Source organism: Pararge aegeria, chromosome 8, assembly GCF_905163445.1.
Source record: "Pararge aegeria chromosome 8, ilParAegt1.1, whole genome shotgun sequence".
Taxonomy (NCBI): domain Eukaryota; kingdom Metazoa; phylum Arthropoda; class Insecta; order Lepidoptera; family Nymphalidae; genus Pararge; species Pararge aegeria.
This window is the reverse complement of record NC_053187.1, coordinates 11,355,858-11,383,604: the sequence shown is the minus strand read 5'-3', so window position 1 is coordinate 11,383,604 and position 27,747 is coordinate 11,355,858. Positions and strand designations below refer to the sequence as shown.

General features: G+C 35.0%; 1 protein-coding gene across 1 annotated transcript; it reads left to right on the top strand.

Annotated features, from left to right (window-relative positions):
- The first annotated feature begins 210 nt into the window (after positions 1-210).
- LOC120625625 (proteasome-associated protein ECM29 homolog) lies at positions 211-27,747 on the top strand. Its single transcript, XM_039892710.1, has 37 exons — positions 211-341; positions 437-555; positions 1,273-1,401; positions 2,088-2,206; positions 3,150-3,275; positions 3,766-3,877; positions 4,734-4,873; positions 4,962-5,058; positions 5,140-5,229; positions 5,703-5,788; positions 6,391-6,503; positions 6,782-6,937; positions 8,034-8,178; positions 9,175-9,291; positions 9,916-10,216; positions 11,092-11,266; positions 11,485-11,862; positions 11,961-12,307; positions 12,412-12,519; positions 12,620-12,733; positions 13,646-13,760; positions 14,253-14,436; positions 14,967-15,085; positions 16,114-16,283; positions 16,942-17,048; positions 18,674-18,803; positions 19,820-19,941; positions 20,174-20,393; positions 21,100-21,354; positions 21,466-21,655; positions 22,185-22,327; positions 23,303-23,454; positions 24,253-24,445; positions 25,192-25,330; positions 26,363-26,590; positions 27,373-27,444; positions 27,538-27,747. The coding sequence occupies exons 1-37, from the start codon at positions 290-292 to the stop codon at positions 27,663-27,665; spliced, it is 5,691 nt and encodes a 1,896-aa protein (XP_039748644.1). The 5' UTR covers positions 211-289; the 3' UTR covers positions 27,666-27,747.

Here is a 27,747-nt window from a genome sequence, read left to right as displayed (position 1 = left end):
GACAGGCCAAGTTACAGTTCAATATAAACAACACCAAATCCTTTTCAAGACGAGTTTACAGTAAAATCAAAGAAAAATTTGAGAAAACCGCGTCCGCCATGTACGAAGTTTCCCGCCGAAAAAACGAAGAAGCAAGAAAATAAGATGTTAACAAAATCTGAAAAGTCGATGTCAAACTGATTGCTAAACAAATTTGTCTGTCATTCTGTCATTGTTTGATGTGCAGAAAGAAATAAGAAATTCTGTTCTTTCATATAATAAAAAGACACCGGTTTGCAAATGATAAAAAATGTCTGAAATGGAAGTAACAGAAAGCAGTAATGATTGCTCAAATGATTCACGTAAGTATGCTTCAAAAGCCAGTTATTATGCTCGGTAGATACAAGTCGCTGTCGATAACTTAAACAATTATTTACAACTTTGTCGAATGTTTCAGTTTTATTAGATCGCGTATTCTTACGGCTTGGAAATGCCGATTCGGATGATCAACTAGAGAGCTGTCTAAATAGGTTTCTGCCTCCCGTTATTCTTAAACTCTCTTCTCCGCATGAGCAGGTGGGTCTCGTTTTGCTACCATTTGTATATAACTTTATTTTTTTGCATCTAATTATATTATTGATAACTATTCATTCCCGTCCGCTTGAATTTCGTTCGTTGATTTGGTTTATTTTCCAATCTTGTGGGGAAAGTATCAAGCTGCAGAATGAAAATTTTCCCTGTCCCAAACTTTGTAAAGATCGGTACTGCGGTTGAACCATGTATTGGTGGCAAATCAACAAACATACACACTCACATGTAGGATATGATCTATTCTTAAATGATGCTAAAACTTATATTGTAAAGATTCTTTAAAATAATTGTTCTTGAAAGTAGATAAGAAAAAAAAGTAGTTCCTGTTTGTTCGTAAAATAAATTTATTTCTTTTTTTTGTTTGGGTTGACTGGAACTCAACAGCCATCAGTGGTATATGAGAATCAAAGTATGTCTGTAAAATATCTAACTCTAGGAATTCTGACTATTATTTTATATAATTATAATTTCTGTATATTAGAATATTCAGAAAACCCGCCAGGTTAAGGTTTAAATTTCAGTGTCTATTTGTAATGTCAAAGTAACAGATTTTAAAGTACAGAAATTATAAATTTCCTTTTACTTAGACAGAACGTTTGCATACAAGACTACACCGTTTACCACAGCGCCAAGGATGTTGTTGAATAATTTTGTTACTATATTATTCTTTCATTAATATATATAATATAAATTATTCCTCAGATTCGTACAAAAGTGATGGAACTTTTGGTTCATGTCAATAAAAGGGTTAAATGTCGTAATGATGTTCAACTCCCTGTTGAAACACTGCTGAAGCATTATAAAGATCCTGCTGCCAATAGTTTCATTATCGTAAGTTATAACTTTTTACTTTACTTACTACTTACTCTGTGGAATAAGAATTGATATTGTTGCTAAGCTAACAATAGCATGCCAGTCAAATTAGCATAGATATTAGGAGAAACAAATTACACGCTTCACAAATTAAAAAAATATGTAATCAAGGCGCTATACCTGAACATACATAACAAAAAGCATCAAAATTTATAACCTTGATGAAGGAGGTTGGTTAAAAATTGCATGATGAACTATTTGTCTTCTTTAAGATGGGTTAGTTATTTTATTATAGTATATTTGGTTTTTGGTAGAAGTTTAGTATTAAAAAGTATTTTGTCACACAAAAGCTGATAATTTGACTTGGGTAGTAATTTCCATAAATAAATATACAATGGCAATACACACATCGCCACTTAGCCCCACAGTTAGTGTAGCTTGTGTTATGGGCACTAAGAAAGCTGATTAATATTTTTTTATGAATATAATACATATATTGTAAATATTCATGTACATCAAATAAACATTCTTCAGTTGTGGGAATCAAACCCACAGCCTTGGACTCAAAAAACAGGGTTGCTGGCCACTGCACCAACCAGCTGTAGTGTTAGCTCAGTGATATTATTTATGTAATATATTTATTTGTGGTTGGTGATATAGATATATTCCCTAAGAAGTAAAAAATTAAATATGATTTATTACAGAATTTTACCATTATATATATAACTATGGGTTTCCCGAGACTGCCAAAGGATCAGCAATTGAATTTAGCTCCACTGTTGCTTGAAGCAATTGAGAATAAGCCACTGGCCCACCAGGATAGGTAAAAAATATTTGTTTTGCTATACATTGCTATTGTAGGTTTCTTCTTTTAAGTGAGCTGCTATGAGCTAAAGGCAATTACAAAACAAGTTATTGTGCTATTCTTCCTTTGAGCCATAAGTCACTAGTCTAGCAGTAAGTCTAAAACTTACTGTGATCACTTTAAATTAATGTTGTTTAAAAACTGTTTTTAAAATGTATGAACCAGTGTTTGGCTGCAATAACACCTGATGGTAAGTGCAGGGAAACATGTGCCTATAAGATGTCTATTCACTCTTGATTTGAAGGAACTCAAGTTATAATTGAAAGCCAGAAAAGTTTTCAAGATCTTTGTGGTTTATATTTGATACTGAGAACATGTACTAATATATATAATAATGACTGCATGTCTTTTAGAAACTCAAATCAACCATGCAATTGATGTGCATTTGGATTATGATAAACATGCCTGTTTCTGTGTAGATTTGACAATATTTGTCTGTGAGTTCTGATTAATTACTCATACCATAAACCAATTTGTAGTATTACAATTTTTGTCCAATTATATCCATGTCCAAGTCGATAAAAATGTATAAAGCAAATTAACTATGGACATATCAATCGCTTCAGCAATCATTGCCCAAAATTAGTAATCATAATCGCTTGTGCCAACATAGTGGATATGTCAGTAAATGACAAGAAAATTTCTCAATTCCGCAACTTGCCCTCTGTTTACAATTTTCTTGTAAAGAAAGTTTTACACCCTTAATATATAATTAAGGGATAAAACAGCCATAGTTAATCGCAGCAGATTCAATCTGCTTTGAGAGCAAGCAAAGCAACTCACAAGTGGAACAAGTGAACAAGTGCGTTACCTAGTGACCACAGGTTACCACTCTGAACTATTTACTAATTCAAAATACTCAAACCCTAGCAATATGCAAAATATATTTTTAATATTTCAGTATTCTCATGTTAGTGATGCCACTGCTAGGAGATATTAAGGAGCAAAACCTCAATTTAAAAGAGAAACCCAAACTAGCTGCATTGATTTTAAAGTTTGCAACTGATGTTCTTCTGTTACCTTACAGGTGAGTTGTTTAACTCTTATATTTGTTTAATGCTAGAGGGTTCCCACGATTTGATATAGTTAGAAGGCCACAGGAGGAGTAAATTTATATTAAGCTATGAAGCTAGAGCAATTCACACCCTTTTAGCTTTTTTATCGTTTACGTAATCCTAAATATTTAGAACGGTTTTATACAAATCCCATGGGAACCTTTTGTTTTCCCAGAATGAAAACTAGCCTATGTTATAATCTGTCCTTTCGACAGATTAATTCAAAAGTCAAGATGATTTGTTGCTTAGCTAGGTGTGCAGGAAGGAACATACAAACTTAGGCATTGATAATATTAGTAAGAATTAATTACAATTTAATAAAAAAAACTCTTATGAGACTAATATATGCCTGCAATGGAATCCTAGCAATTTAGTAATAGAAAGTGGGCCAAGCTACTATAGCTCAAACAATAATCATAAAACCAATTGGCGTAAGATAAATAGTTTATTTTTTATTTCTAGAGCTTTGCCAAATGCAGGCGTAAGTGATTTCCAGGTGCCACCTGGTATGAGTTTAAAATCATACAAGAGAATTGTTGATAAACATCAGCTGAATCCTAATCAACTTGAAGAGGTATTTATAGAAAAAATTTTAACTTACACTATTAGGTCCCAAATATATGGAAATAGTCATTGCAATTTTTATAATTTTTAACCTAGACCGGCTAAGCCCCATAGATGGTGTTTATAAAACATAAAACTTGATTGACACTGAAAAAGAATTCGAAGAATTATACTATGTATTTATAATTAATCATATTATTGCTTACAACTTAGTTTAAAAATAAGAGATGTTTCTAGAATGCTCGCAACGACTTGGGCGGCCATATTGCATCCCGAAAACTATTTTTCCACTGGAGGCCTATTGGTCTATCTTGTGGTGTGCCATGTTTCACTAAGAATCTAATAAAATTATTTTTTTGCAATGAAGTGGTAATAGCCTCGTGGTTACGGCTTAGGATTCCCTTTCAGGAGACCGAGTTCGATCCCCGGCACCGCACCTTTAACTTTTCGGAGTTATGTGCGTTTGGAATTGCTTTAACGGTGAAGGAATATCGTGAGGAAACCTGCATGCCTGAGAGTTCTCCTGAACGTTCACAAAGGCGTGAGAACCTAAAAGGGACTAACCCCTTCTCATTCTGAGAGGTGACTTGTGCCCTATATTGGTTCATAATGATGATTGACAGTGGCGTGCACTTCATACATGCACAAAAGCGCTGCCTACCCTAACTTTTTCATGTAACTGGCAACAGAGGAGGATTTTGGCATATTTTTGCCATTTTACTTATGCTGACCCTTGTCCACATTTTTGTGCACGTCACTTATGATTGATGATGAATGCAATGCACATCTTACCGCCCTTCTTTCGTCTGGCTTTACAATCTGTCAATCTATACTTTCTGTTTAATATCCGTATGTTTATATTTTAGATAAAACTGTCCATAGTGACATTTATAAGTAAAGACATATTTAACCCAAGCGACATACTCTTACCGCTGATTATCGCCGCGGCTGATTCCCGGTTCAGCATTGCTAATCATGCCAATAGTCCACTTATTAAAGTAAATAGGTATGTAAAGTTGTATTTCATGACCTTCAATAATGAGTTTTCATTTATTTGTATTCAATATATGTATATTTTTTTTAAATATTTGTAGCACTGTAGACTGGTCACAGCCTTCAGTTGTGGCTCCACTTTACGCATTGTATTTGGGCACTTGGGCAGGCTTGAAAGTACCTGCTGATGACCGGAAGGTTAGTATTCCTTTTTGATTCATTTAATGTTTAAATGAAGTAATACTAAACTTGACTCATATAAACCTTATATTATTTTAGGTGCCAGCGTGTACAAGGCTCCGTTTAAAACTTATTCAATATCTTAACAAGGCAACTGGTTCAGCTATTCTGTTCCCACATTGTGTTCAAGTAAGTATAATAAAGTATCAAGTGTTTATAATTTCATCTGTGTTTAGAGATTAGAGAACTTCTCCATCTTTTTAAACATGTTAAGTACCTACTAGGTAATTAAATTAGTAGGGTCCTATATTCATTTACATTAGTGTTAAGTATTGATATATACACATGTCTAAGTTGCTGAATTTTAGGAGTACTAGAGAAGGATCTCATATAATAATAGAGCTCCTAGATAGTCTTATCTCACTTAATTTTATGAAATGTTTGGATGCCAGAGTAACATTTTTACTAATTTCACCTTGTTAATACTGGGGTCCACCAACCCGCATACGAGCAGCGTCGTGGGTTTATGTTCTAAAACCGTCTCTCCTATAAAATACGAGACCTGTGCCCTATAATTTAATAGGCTGCTATTGCTGAATATTGAATGCAGTGTATTTTTTATATTCAGTATCGATTTTATTACAACATGTTTTTCATTACAGGTGGTTTTCTCATCATTATTTGATCCGAACACTAATTCGCGTCTTCGTAATAGTGCGCTTATGTTTCTACTCAACGTAATTAATAGGTATGCTAATCAATTTTTCCATAAGTTATTTATCAAATTTATTAATTCGCAATAAAATATATATTTTGATAATATGCATCTTAACAACAAGACTCTGGAAATGTTGTATACGTGTCACTTTGTCGCCGCGGACAAGACTCAGAGCACTCGAATTTTAACAAAACATTTGTAACAGTTAGCGACTTCATTATTATTTTAAACTACATTGATTCTAACGCTATAAAACTACAAGTGTGCACCGTTGTGTTAGAATTCGCAATAATATATCTTTTGAAAATAACACACCATAAATGTTTTGTACGCGTTACCTTATCGCCGCGAACGAGACTCAGAGCACTCGAATTTTAATAAAACATTTGTAACAGTTAAAACTTCATTGTTATTTTTTAAACTACATTGAGACGCTCACGCTCTAGAACAACTAGTGTACGCCGTTGTGTAAAACAGAAATGTATGATGCCCTAGCGCGTTGCGTACGCGTAGTGGAACGGTCGCTGGGAACCGACGTTCGGCGACAAGTGTGTTCTTTACTTAAAGTGCTAAAGGGCCTTTGTTGTGTCTTCTTATTAAGATTTCTATATAATATGTTTGTAATGTTCTAGCGGAGATCAAGCTCAGCTGACAAAGGTAGCGGCTATATACTTGAAAGGACTCCTAAAACTAATTAGATCTGAAGAACATGCAGAGCACCAGCCCAAGGCTTACATGTGTTTAGGTGGGTTTCCTCACTGTTTTGAGAGCTCGCAGTCAGCCTTAACAAACCATTCTATATCTGTCTGTATATTCTGTCTTCCGAACCGGTGGTAAAATCACTACAAACAAACAGACTTGACTGATAATGTAAATAAATTTTTCATTACTTTTTATCGTAAAGTATATTTAAAAATAGAATTAAAAACAAATTAATAAAAAAAAAAAAAAAGAAACTAATAAAATAAAGATTTTATGAGTCTTTGTGAATTTAGAATTTTATATCATTGTTTATCTCTATAGGACGATTAGCATTAAAATGTCCGGAGTCTTTTAGCGACAAATTCGCATTGCTCGAGGAGCTTGTCAAGAAAATTCCAGAAGCTGTACCCGAAATGAGGACAGCCTTAAGAGACGCTTTATTAGAAATGGCCGCGGCTTACAAGATTAATCCTGAAGGTAACACTTTATATTACTAAGCCATACTAATATTATAAATGCGAAGGTGTGTTTGTCTCTTTTTGTTTGTCATTAACGCCCTTAGTAAGGACGAAGAGTAACAATCCGATGTTAAGGAATTGATTTCCTACCTACTTTCGTGGTCACAGATCTCAGGTGGAGATCTCTTATAGAGATAAGTGTTTCCCTGTCTACATCTTATCTTGTCTATGATTTTGGCACTATTATGACTGCCGATTGGAGCAGTGCGCAGCGACCCTGCTTTCTGAGTCCACTTTGACTTTGCATGGCCGTGGGTTAGATACCCACAATTATTGGAAAACGTTTCTGTGATGAACATGAATGCTTTTCAGTGTCTGGGTGTTTATATGTATTTTATAAGTTTTTATGTATGTTATTCATAAAAATATTCATTAGTTATCTAGGGGCTAGATGGCGATGTGTGTATTGTCGTAATATATTTATTTATCGATACTAAATAAATAAATAAATATTAAAATTACTCTTTATTCTAATCCATTGAATTCTCAATTCAATCAGTGTTATTAAAGGTTATTTGTTACGCAGGCCAAAGATTGCTATTTGAGCTTTGCGTCAAGGTAAAATACATATATTGTCTTGGTTGGAAAAACATTTTATTCGTTTGTTTATATTCACTAATTCTAACACATGATTACAAAATAATTAAACCTAATTCGATAGTGTAACTTGTAATAAATCTTAATAATCCAATGTAGTATATAATAAGTTTTAATAATATGAGGGTTTGAGAGTGAAGTGAAGTGAAGACGCTGTTTCTGACCGGCATGGGAGGATGCGTTTCACATTTAGAGCTTTGATCCTATGAGTATCACTACGACTCCTACTAATTCAATAACCTTCATGATAAAGTCTTATACTTTTAGACTCAACCAAAAAAAAACGAACATTCTTTTCATGACCTTAATTACAAAAGATACATTCTCTAGGTCTAATGAACAAAAACACACCAGATGTGTATAAACACAGATACTAAACTGAATTACGCATAACGCACTTCATTAAGGATTTGCGCCATCTATTCTAATCACGGTATGTTTTAAAAATATTTGCTCAGATAAAATCGAGCCAATGGACACGTCAGAAGTTGCCAGCACTTCATGCGACAAGATGGAAGCAGACGAAAGCTCAGAAAGTAAAAAATCGAAACCCAGTCCCTTTGATGAGCCGCAAGCACTTGCACTATTCGCTTTGTTGGACCAGTGAGTTATATATCTTTAATGTTTTAAAGCGCCTACGTCACTTCTCTCGTAGTTAAGCTTATGCCAGAAGTGATTGTGTATTGTTTGGTATTGCGTACCTATTTCGTACCACAATACAAAATTAAAGTATAAACGAGATAAAATTTTGTACCGGAACATTTTTCTATCTATTTATGAGTTATTTATGCAACCGTTTTATAATAACCTAATTATCAACAGTTTCATAAAAGACTTTATCTACTTTATATGAATCGTCTAAAAGATTTCCAAAAAGTTAGCTTACTGCAAACATAAAAACAGCCGGTCCTAGTTTGGATGATACACTGTATATCATCCAAACTAGTACCGACTGTTTTACCCCCCTATAAAACGGTAAGAGTGTAACTCATTTTCTTATTACGCGATTTCATTCCCCCGTATGACACGGTTGTTCCCCATATAACGCGGAGATTACCCACATTATATTTATTTATTTTCAAAATTTATATTTTATATCAAATGTTATTTATTTTCAAAATTTATATTTTATGTCAAGTGTTTTATTTCAAATGTACTTTATTTAGATTGACTTTAAAAAACGTCCATATTTCGTTATGATATAGTTATTTCTTAATATTCGTGTTAAACCCTCTTTAGCGAGAAAACGCGTAACCGTGTTATAGAGGGGATTACTGTAATGTTGAATATATGTTGCTTAACTGTATTATATAGTAGCTTGACAACCAATCAATGTACACTACTGGAAAGGTATTTTGTAAAAAGTCCGAATTCCGGATCGTCCAGCGATTAGTTTTATGTTGTCTGTTTACTACGACTACGTTTACAGGTGCGAGGTTGTCATCCTAAGTCCTAACACTTTAGGACTCGAACGTTCATGCGAGCTACAACAATATGTCAATATAAACACATTTTTTAATACTATATTTAATTTTTAGCTATTCGTTAAGAATCACATACGTTACTTAATGTACTCATCTAGAAACTTGCCTTATACAGCTACATGCACAGTGAGGAATCTATGATCCGATACATCGCAATGCGTTACTCCGCTTCAGTGTTCCCCCAGGATTATGTTCCCTCAAGATATCTTCTGTTATTGGCCAGCGGAGACAGGTATATAACATATAGGAAATCCCAAGTTGTTTAAGTTGATCGTACTCTACCGCAAGGCAATTGCTTAACGCAATGCAACGCATTTATCAATATTAATAATGCGAATGAAGTTAGTAGCGAGTCGACGCATCGAATGTGCCAAATTAATTTGGATGAGCTTGGAAAATACGTCCAATGTTGTCGACTTCTTGCAGTGCTTCGGCATTTCGCGGCCTGTACGGCAATATACGATCAACTTTAATTCTTGGGTATTCGTCGCTTTTAATGTTAATCTTTTCTTTATAATCTTAATTTGTAAATTGTTTTATTGTCTGGAAACGTTTTTTGAAATCAAATAGACAACGACTTATCCCTTTCAAATTAATGCACTCCTGGATCGGGATGTTAAGTCTAATCAGATGAAATCTTGCAGTAAAGAATATTTAGTAAACATCTTGGCTGTCAATCTTTCAATTTTGAATAAAAATTTTAGATAAAAATATTTTCTTGATATGTCTATGTATGTGTTTTTAATAATCATTAATAGATTTTAAATCCTCCGAATATACAGCTTACAATCAAATGTATGTGGAATTTTCAAGTGTTTTCCAAGGTAACATAACTTTAAAGTAAATATTATTTTAGTCAAGATGACGTTTCTACCGAAGCACTGAAATGTCTCTATGGCACTTCACGTCCAAACGAAATAGAGGATGTTGTCAACAACGTGTCTGTAAAAGACACCAATGTAGTCAATATAGATGAGGACACATCATCCAAGGATAAAGACAACGCGCCAGAGACTCAACTCAAAGTGCCAAAATTCATCGATGTGATTAATTACATATGGGATCAGATGCAGAAAAGGAAGAAGGGTTCGAATTCTAAACACAGGTTTGTGGTTGGCAATCACGTTCTGCAGTTTCATCCTCAGACATATCAAGAAGTAAGTATACTATATTCAGTCATCGCCATCATCTGCTTAATTAATATCCTATTTCCGGGCAAATTCCTGTTCTTATATGAGTGTGGTGCTTACTTTACATAAAAATTAAACTATTTTCTTTATATATTTACCGATTAATATATTACCAATATGCATACGTGCAAATTGAGATAAATTATTCAAATTCAAATTCAAATTCAAAATTCATTTATTTCAAGTAGGCCTAATATAAGCACTTTTGAAACGTCAAGTCTGTCTGTTTGTAGTGATTCTACCACCGGTTCGGAAGGCAGATTCTACCGAGAAGAAGAGGCAAGAAACTCAGCAGTTGCTCTTTTCCAACATCAACAATTTACATTTTGCATTTTAACATTCATTTTTCTATCTTGTGAGAGCTGAAAGCGGAGCCGGATGCTTCCAAGCAACCTTGTCATTAAAAATTCATCATAATAAGGCATATTCTGGAAACATTCATAGGTGAAGCGTCAGTAGGTAGTAATGGTAGAAGTGCAGCTGACTCTAGATCAACTGAAGTTGTACATGTAACCTACTTTAGGTCTTACGTGCTTAAAGTTTTGGCCCTGACGAAATAGTGCTCCTCAGTTTGGATTGGTCACTACTGGGTATGGATTCATAATTTCAGCGACTAATAGAATTTGGGGCTTGAATGGAACAGTAGCTTTTGAATGTGTATTCTGATACATGTGACATATTTCACATAATTATTCCAGATCAGCTTTCGACCTACGATTAGTCAGAATGGCAAGAAACTAGTTTTAAAACTTTTCACGCTTATTTTCTACAATGTAGAAAAGTGCTTAGTGTTAAATTTATATGCTTGAAATTTCTTTATTAAAATTTATTTACACTTTCAGATTTTGAGATATTTAAGGATGTGCCTAAACCGCGATGCAAACCTTAGAGATTGCTCGAACCACCCCAATGCTACCTCACCAATTCTAGCTAAATACTTTCAAGAAAATTTGTTGGAAACCGAAGCGCTTGATAGATATTTAACTATGATTACTTCACTTCTGAACGGTTCTCCAGGTATTTACTAAATTATACACGGGTCGGGTATTTTCGTAGAGTTTACTGCTACTAATCTCACATTATGGCCTTTTTAGTGCCCGCAGTACTGTTTTGTGTAACATGGCCGGCCTCCGCTCAGGTGTATCTATTGTGTCTTGAATGCTTTAAATATGACATAAAATTACCAAAAACCTAATTGTTAACTTGTATTTATAGTAATGTATATTTGATTCAAGGTCTCATGCCCCTAACATGCTTCTTGGATATTGTGGGTTGTGTGCCATCTAAAATGGCTGAAAAATACACTGGATTGTTACCCTTCATGAAGAATCTTTTCGCAACCAGCACAAAGGAAGATATCCGTGAAACATCTGCGGCTATTTACGCTATAATTTCCGTCCATACAAAAAACAAAGCAGATATAGAAATTGAAATAAAGGAGTGTGTAGCGCAGTGCCGCAGTAATAAGAGCTTGGAGTCTCAGTGCGGTTATATTATGGCGTTCACACATTTGTGTGAGAGATGTATAGTTTTGTCTAGGCGAGGCAAATTCGGTGGAAAAGGCTTCAATCCAAGAAGTTGGGAACCGTTTAAAGAGGGTGTACTGTGTTTAGGTAAGTAATATAACATTAATAAGGACTAAACAAAACAAGAATACCTATAGAATTGCATTATTGCAAAGGAATATACTAAACATTTCGTTTTCTTTCAGCCAACTTCTTGTCACATGCTCAAACGCTTTTAGTTAGTACATCATGTACTGCAATATCCATTCTAGTCCGATGCTCCGCGTTACCATTACCTAATTCATCCCCAAATCAAGACTCCCTTATGGTAAGCGAGAATCCTTTCAAAATCAACCAAAGCGACTCCGCAATTTCGGAAGGGGAAGTTACTAAATTCTCAGTGGCCGAAAGGTTATTCAAAATAGTGGGAAATGCAAAAATACCCTCAAAAGTAAAGGAAAGATCGCTGTATACTTTAGGTTTAATGTGTACCGGCGAAAGACTTGTGTTCTCAAAACAAATTGTCAGAGGATTTTTACAAATGGCTAAAGATGTAAGTTATACAATTCAATTTATTAAATGTTTATCTTACTTTTTCGGCAATTTCACAGACATTTTGATTGATGTGATGATAATATTGATATTTCTAATTTTTAGAGTAAAGAATTTGAAATACATCTGCAAATAGGCGAATCTTTAGTACTCTGCGTCGAAGGTATAAATTCGAACGAAAACAGAGATTTATGGACCGAGCTACCTAAAGAGGTAAAAATACATATGTTTGGAAAGAATAATTACTAAAACTGTAATGATCCAAGTTACGGTATAATCTCAAAGTTTTACTTACTCAGTACTTATTTCATAGGGTGAGGCGAAAATAAAAGATATAGAAGCGCAAAAAGAAAATGATGATCTATTAAAATGGTTACTATTGGAATTATTCAAAATTGGAAAACATCCTCATCCACACTCTAGACAGGTAAGTTGCAAAGCAAAATGTACAAAGCTAGAAATTTTAAACTAACGAACTCACACTTGAAACTACCCAATAGTTTCAAGTTTTTATATTATTTATGTAAGATATTTCTCCGATGCAGATCTCATGTTCAAATTCACATTAGTTCTACGAGGAAGTTAATCTTGAAGGTGCCTGGTCACAAATCCTCCTTCTTCAACGGATCATTTACGGTTCAGGCTATATGGAACGCCTTGCCGTTAGATATCCGTGAGGCACAATCGATTGGGACCTTCAAGAAACTAGTGAAGGATCATTATTTGTCTCTTTCAGCCGAACATCGCTGAAGCGGATCATTTTAAGTGTGTAATTTTAATTATTTATGTATTTCATATAAATTGAGGATGTTATATGTTATATATTTATATAGGTATTTATGTTATATATTTTATTTGTATTTATATGTAAAATATTTATATATACACATTATAGTTATATTTATATATATATATATATATATTATTTATATATTTGTATAATTTTAAATCTTATTTATTGCACCACCTATCTCTATTCTGTTTTTTCCTTTTACGCAATTGGTTGCCTGGAAGAAATCGCTATGTAGCGATAAGGCCGCCAAATTGTACTCTCTTTATATGTATTTATATCTTTGTAACTATTTTTTTTTTCTTTGGTGTACAATAAAAGTGTATTCATTCATTCATTAATTATTTAAGAGAATATGGTACAGAATATGTAGATGTAAATATTTTGGAAGTTACGCATATAAAATTTTTCTTTAAATAAAATACATTAAATTTTGAAATGATCGCCATCAATCATCATCATCACTGACGCGGTGGTCTGACTTTACTCTATATATGCAAATGTATTATTTGACATGTACTGAATTAATTAAATATTTTTCTTGTTTAGGCAACTAGTATTTGGTTGTTAGCATTGCTGAAAAACTGCCCGGATCGAGAGCCCATTAAGAGCTCTCTACAGCAACTACAGGATACATTCATGGATTACCTTTCAGAGAATAGTGGTGAGAATATCGATTTGGTTATGTATATATTCTATCATATTTATGCTATATTTTAAATAAATAAATAAATATAATATTTTGTCCATAATAGGATGTTGTTTTGCGAAAGTCATAAAACTTGTTTTTTGTGCAAAAATATAGCAGACCTTAATTTACTATTTTTGTATTTATTTTCCACAATGTAAACTCCAACTCACAAAAAGGTGCTTCAATAGAACAATAGAATGTATTTAGCCGTCTTGGAAGTTTCAATCACTCAAATTGGGTTCCAATTTTAATACCTTGAATTATTTTTTAAATCGTGATGGCCTGAACAAAACTCGTGAAAGAATTTTTTTCTGGTTTATAACAGCAATGGCTTAGCTGCACGTCTTTGTCGATAGGGCGGTTACAAGCCACGGCCGAAGCCTTCCACCAGACGAAATCTGTCATATAAACTCAACAGTATGTATTTTGTGTTATTAGTGTTAGTTAGTTTCGATATGTTTGCAGACATCGTTCAGGATGTAGCCAGCAAGGGGCTGAGTCTGGTATATCAAAACTCGGATGAAAATCAGAAAAAGGCGCTGGTAGCGCAAATCATAGAACAGCTAACAAGCGGCAAAAGGTCCGTGGCACAAGTCACTGAGGATACTAAGATATTTGAGGAAGGACAGTTGGGAACTGCGCCTACTGGGTATGTTTATAAGAAATCTATACTACTACTAGCTAGTGCTCGTGTTTATTACTTTTTTCTTTGGTGTACAATAAAAGTGTATTAATTAATTCATTCATTTATTAAAAAAATGCAACTTTATCAATAATTAGAGTGTATTGTACGAATTGTTTAATCGACTGTAATTCGAGTGACAACATAAATTTAAGCTGTTAAATTGTAAATAGGCACCCACGAAACAGGAATACCTAGTGTGGGTACCATCGGTAACATGGAATCTGTAAATGTTGTTTTTGATAATAAATATTTTTTCATTTTTTTTTAATTTTTCATTCATCAAGCAGGAATATTTGCTTACAACTTAAGTATCATATAACTTTTGGGTACTTAAAACACTCCGTGTAATAATTTTTAAAGTAGCCTTCTTTCTCTAGGGAGCACTATATGGTATCTAGGTCAGCTCACTCGCTTGATAATTATTAATTGGATTTTACTATGTCTATAAATTGTAGTTATACTTTATTTGCTAAACTATGTCTTGAATGTTTCAGTGGTAATCTATCTACATACAAAGAACTCTGTTCTTTGGCTTCGGATTTAAACCAACCGGATCTTCTCTACAAATTTATGCATTTGGCTCATCACAATTCTATGTGGAATTCCAAGAGAGGTCAGTAGAATCAAATTAGTAGGAATACTTACGATAATCACTAAGAGGTCTCGACTACACAAGACTAATATAAGGCAAAATGTTTGATACCTGCGTTTATTTGCCTGTTTTATTTAATTTAGTAGGCTTTCTTTTGAAGATCGAATAGGCGTTGGCCCGTCGCTAAATGCGTAATGTGTAAACTGAACATAATACACTTTGAAAACTACAGCACGTAATTCGATATACTCGTTATCTCTTATGTATTGGCGTGCGTCATGACGCACTTGGCGTGCGTGTGCATGCACGAAAGTACTGACTATACGAAAACTTTTATATAACTCGTTTATAAAGAGGATTTTTAGACTAGTAGCATAAAGACCAGTAACATGTAACTACAATGCTTTGTTGCTGCCACGCGACTTTATTCATGACTTCAAGAGGAGTTTAGGAAAAAGGGTTATTTTAATATTATATAATCAATGCAGATACTTTTCTTCATCAACATCCAGTGGCGTGCTCAGGGTCTTCGACCAGGGTATGTATAATAACATAAAATGTCCATGGCATAAAATGTATAAATTCCTCTCCAATACGAGCTATATAAAAAAATTTGGGTAGGCAGTGCTTTTGTGCACGTATGGAGTGCACGTCACTGTTATCACCATTATCAATTCATTACTGGCCGACTAGACTGGCCGACTAGGTATCCTCCCAAAAAGAGAAGGGTATTATATGTCGTTATAGTCCACCAAGTGCGGATTGGTCCCACACTTCTGAGAACATAATGGAGAACTTTCATGCATTCAGATTTCCTCAGATGTTTTACTTTATTGTTGACGCCAGTGATATTCAATTGCTTAAAACGCACATAACTCCGAAGAGTAAGTAACTGAAAATTAGGGGTTAACTTCCGTTGAAAGGAAATCCGAAGCCTTACCCAGTAGGCTATCATCACATCTTGGATACTTTTTATTACCATGAATTCGCCGCCTTGCAATGTATGATAAGCTTGACCTTGATAACCCATAATTATTTATGTTTAACAGGTGCAGCATTCGGGTTCCACTCCATAGCACTTCAAGCCGGTGCTCAACTGAGTGAGCACCTACCCCGCATTGTACCGCGCTTGTACCGATATCGTTTCGACCCCACGCCCCGAATACAAAACTCCATGGCCAGTATATGGCATGCCATCGTGCCCAACACACAACAAACTGTTAGTAATAAAGTCAATCATTTTATCGTCATTGTCAATAGCCTTTAACCGTCCACTGCTAGATTAAAGCCTCTCCCAACGGGAGGTTTTGCCATAATCACCACGCTTGCTGCAAGTTCTCCGTTACATACCATTAGTCGCCTCGTATGACACCCGCTGGAAGAGGCAGGATGGCGAAAACTCTATTCTGATCTGCCGTCATGGAAACTTAGTTTTAAATGCAATTCGTTTTAGCGCTACGTACGAGTACGTATGTTTATATACATATATATATATATATATATATATGGTTTACGTTTGATTATCTTCTAATATATAAAATTCTCAGGTCGCGGTGTTTGTAGTTAAACTCCTCCGAAACGGCTTGACCGATTCTCATTAAATTTTGGGTGCATATTCGGTGTGTCTGCGAATCGGACAACAACTATTTTTCATACCCCTAAATATGGTCAGCTAGTATATATATATATATATATATATAGTTTACGTATTATTATATATATATATGGATTACAACATTGTTTTTTTTTTTAAACCATATGCTGTAATCTATATATCTATATTGTAAAGAATATGGTTTTTTAATAAAAAAAACTCATGTTTTTAATAAAAAATAAACCATATGCTCTACGGTAATGATAGAATGTTCTTTATACAGGTTCACAAATATCACAAAGAGATATTAAACGACTTGGTGGCTAACATGACTTCGAACCAGTGGCGAGTGAGAATGTCTTGCTGCAATGCTCTCACTGATTTATTGAGGTAAAATAATATTCAATTCTTTAATATACCGTGATTCCAATAGACCGGAGCAGTCATGGGGATAAACAGTAAAAATGTATGACATAAATAAGTGTAGTAAAGAGAGTCTATTTCATGCCTCAAGAAATACACGATCTCCTAAACTATTAGAGATTTAGGGTTGAAGAGGTTGTAGGTTAGTTATTGGTTGTAACGCTTCCACTAATTACTTATAGTAACATATATAAGCGGAAGAGTTTAAAAGTTTTTAGTAGTAGTGAGAGTAATAGTTTATGTGGCAGAGCTCGTCTGAAGAAGTACTACCGCTTATTTCTGCCACCAAGTTGCAAGGCTGTGTGTGTGTGTGTGTGTGTGTGTGTGTGTGTGTGTGTGTGTGTGTGTGTGCTTGTAAAGGACATGGTTGGCGGGCTAATTACAGGCACATGAGACTTAACACCTACGTCTCGGGTTGATGGACACAGGCACTTTGTAGGATGTGCCCTTGTATGACCTTCGAAGTATTGCTCTGTTTATAGGGCATGCTTTTCCATTCAGGTGGGTTGTCTGTTAAGTCTGACAATATTATCACTATAAAATAAAACACGCTTATCTAAGGATCAACCTGTTAAAGAAAATTCTAGATAGCCCGTTTATTAAAAAAGATTATAGAACAACGCGAGTTGAACCGCAGAACAGCCACATTTCTAATGTACACTTTATTACATTTATATCTATTAGTTTCGCTTCAGAAGCTTGTAGTATAATAATAAATTAAGGTGTTGAGCATGCCTCATCCTATATAATAAAATCAAAATAAATTAAGTAAATTGGTTTAGAGTTAAGATTTTTTGGAAAATAAACATTATTATTATATACACTAAACTCTCTGTACAAGATAAATATATACAAAGATCTGAATTTAATATTATTTAACTAACTTATATACATAGTGGTAATAAACTTAAATATACATTACAAATATAGACCAGACAGCCGGGGGTCTGGGGTCAGATTAAGAGACCGACGGACTATCCTAACAGTCCAGCACCGCTTGATTTGATTGGTTGCCAGTGAACTACCACAGAGCATACATGTTATACTTTATACATTATATATTTATACTTTATATCATTTGTATGATAGAGAAAAATAATAATAACATTATATACATTTTCTTAAATTTTCAACAATCCTCCTAACACGTCCCTTGATCCAAGCGAAAGCTTCTTAAGATATTGGTCGAAGCTTTTCACCACTGCAGTCAGTGGTGAAAAGCTTCGACCAACTAATATCATTATAATTTGATATTCCCTTTCATTTATTGATTTTCTTTTTTTTAAATTCTCAACAATGCTCGATTATTATATAAAAACAACACTATTAAAAATTTATAAAAAAAAACATCCACTTCTACGCTTGCGGGGCTTTCGAATGCCCAAGCAACCGGCGTTCAGGGCTCCAGAGTGAAGAACCTCCTCACAATACGCGCCGTTTCAAGGACTACTGCCTTCTGCATCCGACCCTTGCTCCAACAACCAAGCGAAAGCTTTTTAAGATGGTGGTCGAAGCTTTTCGCGGGAAGACCATTGACTGAAACGACTATCGGAACAATAACGGTCGACTCAACACTCCATTATCATCATCAGGGGGGCGCAAAACCTGCGACAGTCTCTGGATCAGCTGCCTACAATTTGGTTGCAGTTGTTCCGCGTTATGGACGATGTGCATGAAGGCACGCGGCAGGCAGCCGCTAGTACTGCCAATGTACTATCCAAGGTAGATACTATCATGTAATTATGTTTAGTGCAATCTATCTATCTATACAGGGTTAATAGCAGAAAACTCTGGGCCTTCTAGTTTATATCATTAAAAGTTACAACTAAGAAAAATATTAAGTACAAACTTAAACAATATTATATAGATCTTATAACAAACAAATATATTTAATGACAAAATAATATATTTAATGACAAAATATGAGAAAAAATAAAAAACATCCTGTACATGTAGGAATATGAACGCACTTCGTTCCTACCTATACTGAGTTGTATAAATTATGGAACGTAAACAAAAGGTTTTTACATTTATCATTGTCTACCTACCCGCATTCTAAATGGTAATGTGAATAAGTAACGATTTTGTAGCATTAATTGTTAATGTTAATATATTAATCTATTAGACTAACAAAGCAAAAATTTGTCAACGGCTAGGTGTACGGAAAAATTCTTTTGAGTTTATGCTTAGACCTTTAAATTAAGACCTGTGATGTATATTATGTGTAATGAGTTAATAAATAAATAAAATAACTTCCTTTTAAAATTCAGTATTCGTTATTATTTCATACAAATCAAGCATCCACGATAGAGTTGTGGTTCGTGCGCAAAGTAACAGTCCTATCGATGTAAAAAAAAAAAAGTTTTCACTAACTATCGAGTTAAAAAAAAAGTAATAGAACAAAAGTTACAGTATTAATGTAAACAACTAAGGTACGAGAGCTTTCTGGTATTTTTTATTTGACCCTGTATATAATTGTATAAAAGTGAATTGCTGTGAGTCTCACTAAAGGCGATAACGGCTAGACCAATTGGGCTAGTCTAGGTCTCGAAATATTCGTGAAAGTTTAGGGAAGGTTTAAACGTTGAGAAAATATGGAAAAATTGCAAGGAAAATTCTAAAAACCCAAATATACTACTAGTATCGATGCTAGTACAGTACTTTATATATTTCTTCTGTGTTTCGTGTGTTTGTCACCTTATTGTAAATTGGCACCTTATATTTTTATTTGTTTCTAGCTATGCATCCAGGCATCGGATGTAAACCAGGGTAAAGATGGAAAAGAAATTGTTTCAGCTATATTACCCGTTCTACTTGATACAGGGATCACAAATCTTGTCAAAGAAGTGAGAAGTGTTAGGTGAGTAAATTGACCCGTGAAATAACTTCAATAACAAAATTACTTTTTTAAAAATCTTCAAATAATGGAGCAGATAAATAAACTATTACTTTTTAATGGTCACTTCAATAATAAAAAAAGACATTTCAATAATTTGCAAGTAAGTACGTATTTAATATAAAAGTGTGTTTATTATTTGCATTTTCTTTTTAAATTGGTGTGTAAATTTGTCACTTTCTGTCTTGTTACCTAGTTTACAAACAGTAGCAAAATTAGTGACAGCAGCGGGAAACAGCTTGGCGCCTTTCTTGCCGCGTTTAGTGCCCGCTCTGGTAGGCGCTGCGGGCGAGTTGGAATCTGCTAAACTTTCGTACTTGAGTACAGCACTGGCGGACACTGGCTCGCGCGAATTGCTGGATGATATGCGCGCCAATGCGGCTCGGCATCATTACACCACTGACACCGTCGTTAAGGTAATAATAATAAAAAATTAAAAAAGAAAATTTTTTTCAGAACCTCTTTAGATATTTTGGAACATCATGACCTCTAACAGTCCACAGCTGAACTAAAGGACTCTCTCAACGGGAGGCCCATAATCACCACGCTGAATAGACGGGCTGGAGATTGCATTACCGCCGTACGACACCCGCAGGAGCAGGGGAGGGGTGGTGACAACTGTTTTCTGATCTGCCGTCACCACACGGGAAGGGTTTTTAGGGTTGATTTTGCCATAGATGCAAGCTATGTTAACATCAATCATCATCATCGTTATGAACCCATTACCGGCCCCATACAGGACCCGGATCTCCTGTCTGAATTAAAATGGTTTAGGCCCTAGTCCACCATGTATAGTTTGCATGTAGACGTCTTCGAGAGGGTTTCTTCTTCAGGCATGCAGTTTTCCTCGAGACGTTTTGTCTCACCGTTTAAGCAAATGATCGCATTGATCATTGCGAATAGATTTCGACTGCTGGACATTGGTCTTTTGTACGAGTTGAGTCGAGCGGATCCCTGCGACTTGTCTATAATTAAGTAGACTAGTCCATCTACTTAATTACATCCCAACGCTGCGTCCCTCGGGCATGTTTTTTCTTACAGAAAACTCTGACGGATGATACAAAATCAATTTTTTTAAACATCTCCTTTATTACTAGATAAAAAATTATATTTTGTTTCCAGTGTATGCCGTTCATTAACATCGATACATTCAAAGAAATGCTACCAAGTATTCTCGAATTAACGAAATCACCGCAACTGGGCACGAAGGTCGCGTGCGCACATTTCTTAGTTCTCGCTACACATTATTTAAGAGCTGAACTCGAACCTGTCGCGGGAAAGATTATGTCCAATCTATTGAATGGTATTTTCGATAGAAATGCAACAGTTCGGAAAAACTATGCTGAAGCCCTCGGTCAAGTATCTGCACATGCTAAGGTGAGAAGAGAACATTAATATTGTGTGATATATAAATACGTGATTTCTTGCCTAAGATTCTGTTGTTTTAAAATGTCTTAAAAGAATGATATCAGTACATTATATTTCCAGCCACAATCAATAGAGAAGTTAATGAAGAAATTGATAACTTTGTATGAAACAAAAGAAGATGATGGTTCGAGATCGGCAATAGCTTTAACTCTGAAGTCCGTGGCTAAAGCTAAAATTGAGCACATAAAGGACAATGAAGATATACTAGCGCCTGTAGTATTTTTAGCCATGCACGCGCCTAAGGAAGATGGTAAGCGCCATAGAATGGTAATCTTTTAAATTTTCTTATGATTGCTTAGGTGGGAAAGTCTAAAATCAAGTTTTTGGGCTAACGCGTATGCTTGCCTAAAGGTTTTCACGCGAATTTCATTAAAAAAACTGGAAAGAATCGGTTACTCGGTACTAAAGATGAGGTCAATGTTCTGGCGATGGTCATATTTGGTCTTTTGATAACTCAGACCTTAACAACAAACCTTTTATAACGAATTTGCAGCTGCCATTAAGTGTAAATACACCTAAATATCGGATTTTAACAACCCAAAACATATTTTACCTCGTTATACTTTTTTTTAGATTAACCTCTCCTCAATATTACAAACATTCATTAAACCAAAACTCTTTAAAATAAATGTAATTGTTCCCTTGAAATTTGTTATATCGAGGTTTTACCTTAATAATCTGAATCTGTTTAAAGCTAGTAATAACTGGGCGGCTATAAAAGTATATATAGATCATTTTCAGAACATAACTTTTCTAAAGTGTTTATTAATTATGTACAGACTCAACTACAGTGGAATCATTCGAGGAGATCTGGTCGGACATGAGCCCAACCCGCGAAAGTGGGATCCGACAACATTTGCCCGATATACGTGCGTACATTGAACAGGCACTCGTTTCCGGAAGCTGGACTAAGAAGATTCAGGTCAGTGGTATAATCATTAATTACAGATTGACATTGCGATCTATTTCTAGATTTTTTCTCCAGAACGTGCTTCGCTATAGGAAGGATTAACGGTAATTTGGTAATTTAACGTTTCAAGTGATGCCAATGAAATAATATTGGTTAAGCTTAGTCTATGGAATTACATTTTGAAGTCCCAGTAACATTCAGATTAAACAAAATGACTAAAGGATTGAAAGGACTTTGCAGACTATAGACAGATAATTGCCTGCATAACCTGTACTGGAATAAAAAAAAAAGAAGAAGACAATTAAATTGTATGTAGACTGGTTTATCTGGGTTTACGTACTCCTACCAAATAAAAATATTTAATATAATAAAGATTTTTTTTTTTTTTGGAAGGGGGTATGTGTTACTCATTGGCCAAGATACCATAATACCTAGCCAACTATTGGATAGAAGCAGGCGTTACTTTGCGGAAATCCATGATATATTATCAAAATTAAGCTTAATTTGCTATACTCCGCGAAAAGCAGGAGAATCTGTGTGGTGTAATTTATAATTTCTTCAATCCTTATACCCCACACCAAACAGATCTTCGGCGTTTCGCTCCGAAACCGGAGCATCATCAGGAGATGTGTTAAGTGACTTAACAATTATTCATTGTAAAGTCAACATCTCCTGATGATGCTCCGGTTTCGGAGCGAAACGTGCGTAGGGGGTATATTGCCGAAGATCTGTTTGGTGTGGGGTATAAGGATTGAAGAAATTATAAATTACACCACACAGATTCTCCTGCTTTTCGCGGAGTATAGCAAATTAAGCTTAATTTTGATAATATACCTAGCCAACTACTACTTAGCCCAAGGTACCTTACACCTAGCGGTACTATCTTACCTCATATACAGACGGCACAGGATTGCTTGAGCTTAGGATCCCTGGCTGATATCTAGGAAGATCGCCAGCAGATAACTTTGTAAGAGTTAAATTTTTCAGGCGGCAAACGCAATAAAAACAATATGTAAAGAGATGGCGAGTGGGTTGGGCGAAGAGCGGGAGCCATTTATTCGCTCCTTGCTAGCGGCGGTGCAGGGAAAAACTTTCGATGGCAAACAACACATTCTAGAAGCTATGGCGGATTTGTGTGTGTGAGTTTAAAAAATGAACAGATTTCAAACTATTAAGTAAAATTATAGTCGATTTTAGCAATTAAATTACGAATACCATTTACTACGGCGATAACCGGCGAGTTTTTATCAACCCGTATTCATGAACATTATCATAAGAAATCATTATTCACATTCGCGAGTCTCCTCTCAGAATGAGAAGACATAATATCACGCTGGCCAAGTGCGGATTGATCGCCTTCACACGCTCCTGAGAGCATTACGGAGAATTCAGCGTTGTTTAAAGTTATATTTAATTGCTTTTAACGAGCTATCACAACTGCTCCTTCACACTTCACAGTAATTATAAATAATGGCGGCGACATGCATGATGGTATTTTTTTTTTTAATAAAATATTCATATCTAACGATATTTTAAATGAATTTTAATGACATTCATAACTTATGATATTTTTACATATAAACTCGGAATGTATGATGCCAACACTTATTATTTGTTATTTACTACTTTATACCAGGTACGTGTTGATAAATGCCTCTTGCATTCATTTAGTATTAAAAATAAATTCTTTAAATATATACCATTTTTTACAGATTATCATTAAATAATTTTTGTATTATAGTATTAAGTTCGGAATAAGATTGTTTTAACTTATGAAAATAATTTGATTTTTATCTCGATTACGAATGAATTGCCCATCAATTCATTTAATTATATTGGCTTATGACAGGCACATATGAAGCGTTCGTCCACATCAATATTTCCATTACATATATGTTTCCTCATCGCTTGATTACACACAAGTTATTCCATCGCAGCGTAAAGGAAGGCTCGCCGGCCGTCTCTCAGGTGCTGGCGACGGAGTGCGTGGATGCACTCGTGGCGGAGAGCCGAAAGCAGGAACCTGTGTATAAAAAGCACGCGTTGACCGCTTTGGCGCGCGCATTCCCCGCCGCCTCTTGTGACCGCTTCCATCAACTCTACGAGATCGTAAAGCAAATTTTATCTAAAGTTAGTATTAGTGCTCAACTAATACACATTTTTTATTTCAAGTAATCCCACCACACAGGTCTTTTTGTTATGGCTCACCAACGGAGAAGAAACCGAAAAGAATAATTTATGGACCAAACAAATGCCCCACCTGATGGTAAATGGAAAACTGTAGTCTTTAAACAGGCAGTGGCGTGCACAGGTTCTTTGACCAGGGCATGCATGAAGCGGGAACATGGCATAAAATTGAAAATTCTCCTCCCATACGAGTTATATAGAATAATTTAGGTAGGCAGTGCTTCTGTGCATGTATGAAGTGCACGCCACTATAAACAGGGTAACAATTCGCTGGGCATGCAAGGATCACGTACTACAAACGCGCTCCATTTGACCACACAATTTATTCCATCCGGTTTGTCCAATGATCGTAATATTCAAGTTGGACGTTTTGGCTTGATCTTCACTTTGCACGAAAAACGAGCCGTCCCTGCATCTGCAAAAGGAGCTATTAGTACGGATCTTAATAGTTTATTTGGGTTTTTCCGTTCCGTTTTCAGTTTTCGAAAAACAATAGTGAGAGAGGTAAACGTTTGCAGACGCCAAATAAGTCTGAATATATGTTAAGCAATATTAAACAAATCGCCTTTTTTACCAGCACGATACATTTTCTTGTGATTCACAATTTGTTATTTCACTATTCATTTCATCAACCAAAACGTGGAAGAGTTTTTATTTTATATTCGTTGCTTGTGTCGTTCTTACTTCAGGATGAATTGGCCATGGACAAAGATTCAGACGAAGAAGATAACGACGGAGTGAGACAAAGGCGGGAACAGTTGACTGCGCTGAAGGAAGCCGCTTACGATCTGTTGGGTAAAGCGTGGCCGAAGGACCCTCATACACAAGGTCAGTTCCTATTTATTATCAATGACACATTAATTTTACAAATTTAAAAAGAATATCAAATTTTTCGAAACCAACAACGTATTTGAAACTGAGACTCTGGCAATCGCGGCCTGAGCTTGCGGCCTGACCCAAAGCTTGGTTGTGAATTGCTCTAGCTTCATAGCTTAATTTAAATTTATTGGAAGATGGTGATAACAAAAAAATTAATTTACCCGGCTAAGTTTGTTGTGGGCTCTTCTTAGACCAGGGCGCGTTTGGAACCCTCGTAGCTTTAGATTTAAGTTGGCGAACGAAGTTATCACCATCCCGTTACAATTATGTAAACAATTATGTATGAACGCTTCATAAGTGCCTGTGATAGGCCTACATGAATAAATAAATTTTGAATTTTGAATTTTATTTAAAAGAAAAAAATTAAATTTATAAAATTTATATTTCCTCCAAGTGAAAAAAAACCTAAACACCAAAAAACACTAAATTTTTTAAATTTATAAATAAAAATGACACTTGAGATGCTCACAAGATAGAACAATGAGTTGAGTTGGAAACGAGCAACTGCTGAGTTTCTTGTCGGCTTCTCGATAGAATCTGCCTAGAACCTGTGGGAGATCCGTCAACAAAGACAGACTGACTTGATGATTCTAAGGTGCTTGAATTTGACATTGAAGATTGATCAATACTCTCCATTTCTGATTTGCAAGGCGACAACGCAATGATGCTCATTATTATTTAATAAGATAGATGTTAATGATTATTAAATAATACCAAATGTAGAGGGGAGAAAGAGAGGACCTAGGACTACTAGATTTATTATGTATTTGTGCTGAAGTGTGGAAATCTAACATCTTTTGATGCTGGATAAAATGTCTACATTTTATGTCCATTTCTGGTCATTTATTTATTTTTATCTTATGCAAAAAAAAAAAACTTCGATCTTTTGCTGCGTGAAAAAGTAACTAATACGTGTGTTAGTAATTTAGATTTTTCTTTCTTTTTCATAAGCGTTTATAATAATAGGTATGGTTCTTGCAGAAAAGTACCAAGATCTTTTCTTCGAACATTGCTCCAAAGCATATCCAACAAGTTCTCGATCGACGCAACTGGCTATATTAGCATCTATTGCCAGTGTATTGGAGAGGCTCGCGATACTGAGCAATAGCGGGGAGCCGATGGAGACTGACAATGTAGCGCTCTCAAACGGAGACAAAGCAATCAGCGGCGTGACTAACCAAGTTGCTGCTATAATTGAATATACACTCAGTAAGTTCATTTATTTTATTGATCAAGGTAGGAAAACTTACAGCTCATGGCACAAGAGGGTATAGGAAGTAAAATGCAGCGGATTAGAAGTATTTTTCTCCTTTGCCCTAGCATTTCGCATCCCAGGATGAGGTTGTATTAATGGCTTATGTTATACGGGTGTTGCCACCTCACCCAAAGACTTTCACCTACAGCTCTGCCGTGTATAAGGTTCATCACCGTTCCCATTGTGTACTCCAGTCAGCACAGCTCTGCAGAACCGTCTACTCCAAATATATCTCCAAGTATGAGAAGCAGGGGTTTTTGTAAATTTTATCTATTTAATTCCACCCCTTCCCTTTAGAAAACACTTGAGAGATATCTAACGGATGGTCCCCCCCTGTCAGTCACGTTTGGACGCGTCCTGTAGGGGTTTGGCTTTCCCCATAGTAGTTGTTTGATTTTTTTGTAAGAATTTAGTTTAGTTGTAATATGAGCATAGTAGGTAAGAGGCAGCTATTTCGAAATCACAGCAACAACATTTTAACTAAATTTATTGTGTATGTATTCGAGGCGTAATATTTATCAGGCTGTTGTCTTTCTTTTGATATCTTGGCAGTGTCGGTGTAAAACCACCTCCTGCGTGGTTCATTAAAATCATTCATTAAGTCATAGTAATGTTTTCTCAAACATTACTATGACTTAATTTACTTCATTACTTTGCAATTGACTTCATAGTAATGTCTAAACACGGTCGCCAAGTTTTCTTGATATTTGCGATAAATACATTTTGTCATTTACAGAGAACAGCAATCAAGTAAGGAATAGGAGAGACGCACTTAACTTAATGGAAATTATGATCAAACGTTTAAAAGGTACTTTTATTTATATATATATATTTTCAATATTTTAAGTGCAGTTCTAAAAATATTACCATCTTACTAATTATATTTTCTTTGTTATTTTAGAACTCCAAAAAATTGAAGAAATCAATAAACTACGTGACATTTACCAAATATATGCTCAAGACTTGTCGAAGGAATCATCGCACGAATTGAGATCGAAGGTGGATACTATAAAAGTTTATTTTAATTAGAGGACCAGTGTTACCATTTTATTTATACAAAAAACTGTCAAAATATAATAACCAATACTATATAAAATGAGTTTACACAGAA

What these genes read in the sequence shown, in the direction of transcription:
- LOC120625625 (XM_039892710.1), top strand. Translation starts at nt 290, where the DNA reads ATGTCTGAAATGGAAGTAACAGAAAGCAGTAATGATTGCTCAAATGAT. An exon ending in TACCTGCTGATGACCGGAAG is followed by an intron (nt 5,059 to 5,139) that starts GTTAGTATTCCT and finishes ATATTATTTTAG; the next exon opens with GTGCCAGCGTGTACAAGGCT. An exon ending in TGCCCAACACACAACAAACT is followed by an intron (nt 16,284 to 16,941) that starts GTTAGTAATAAA and finishes TTCTTTATACAG; the next exon opens with GTTCACAAATATCACAAAGA.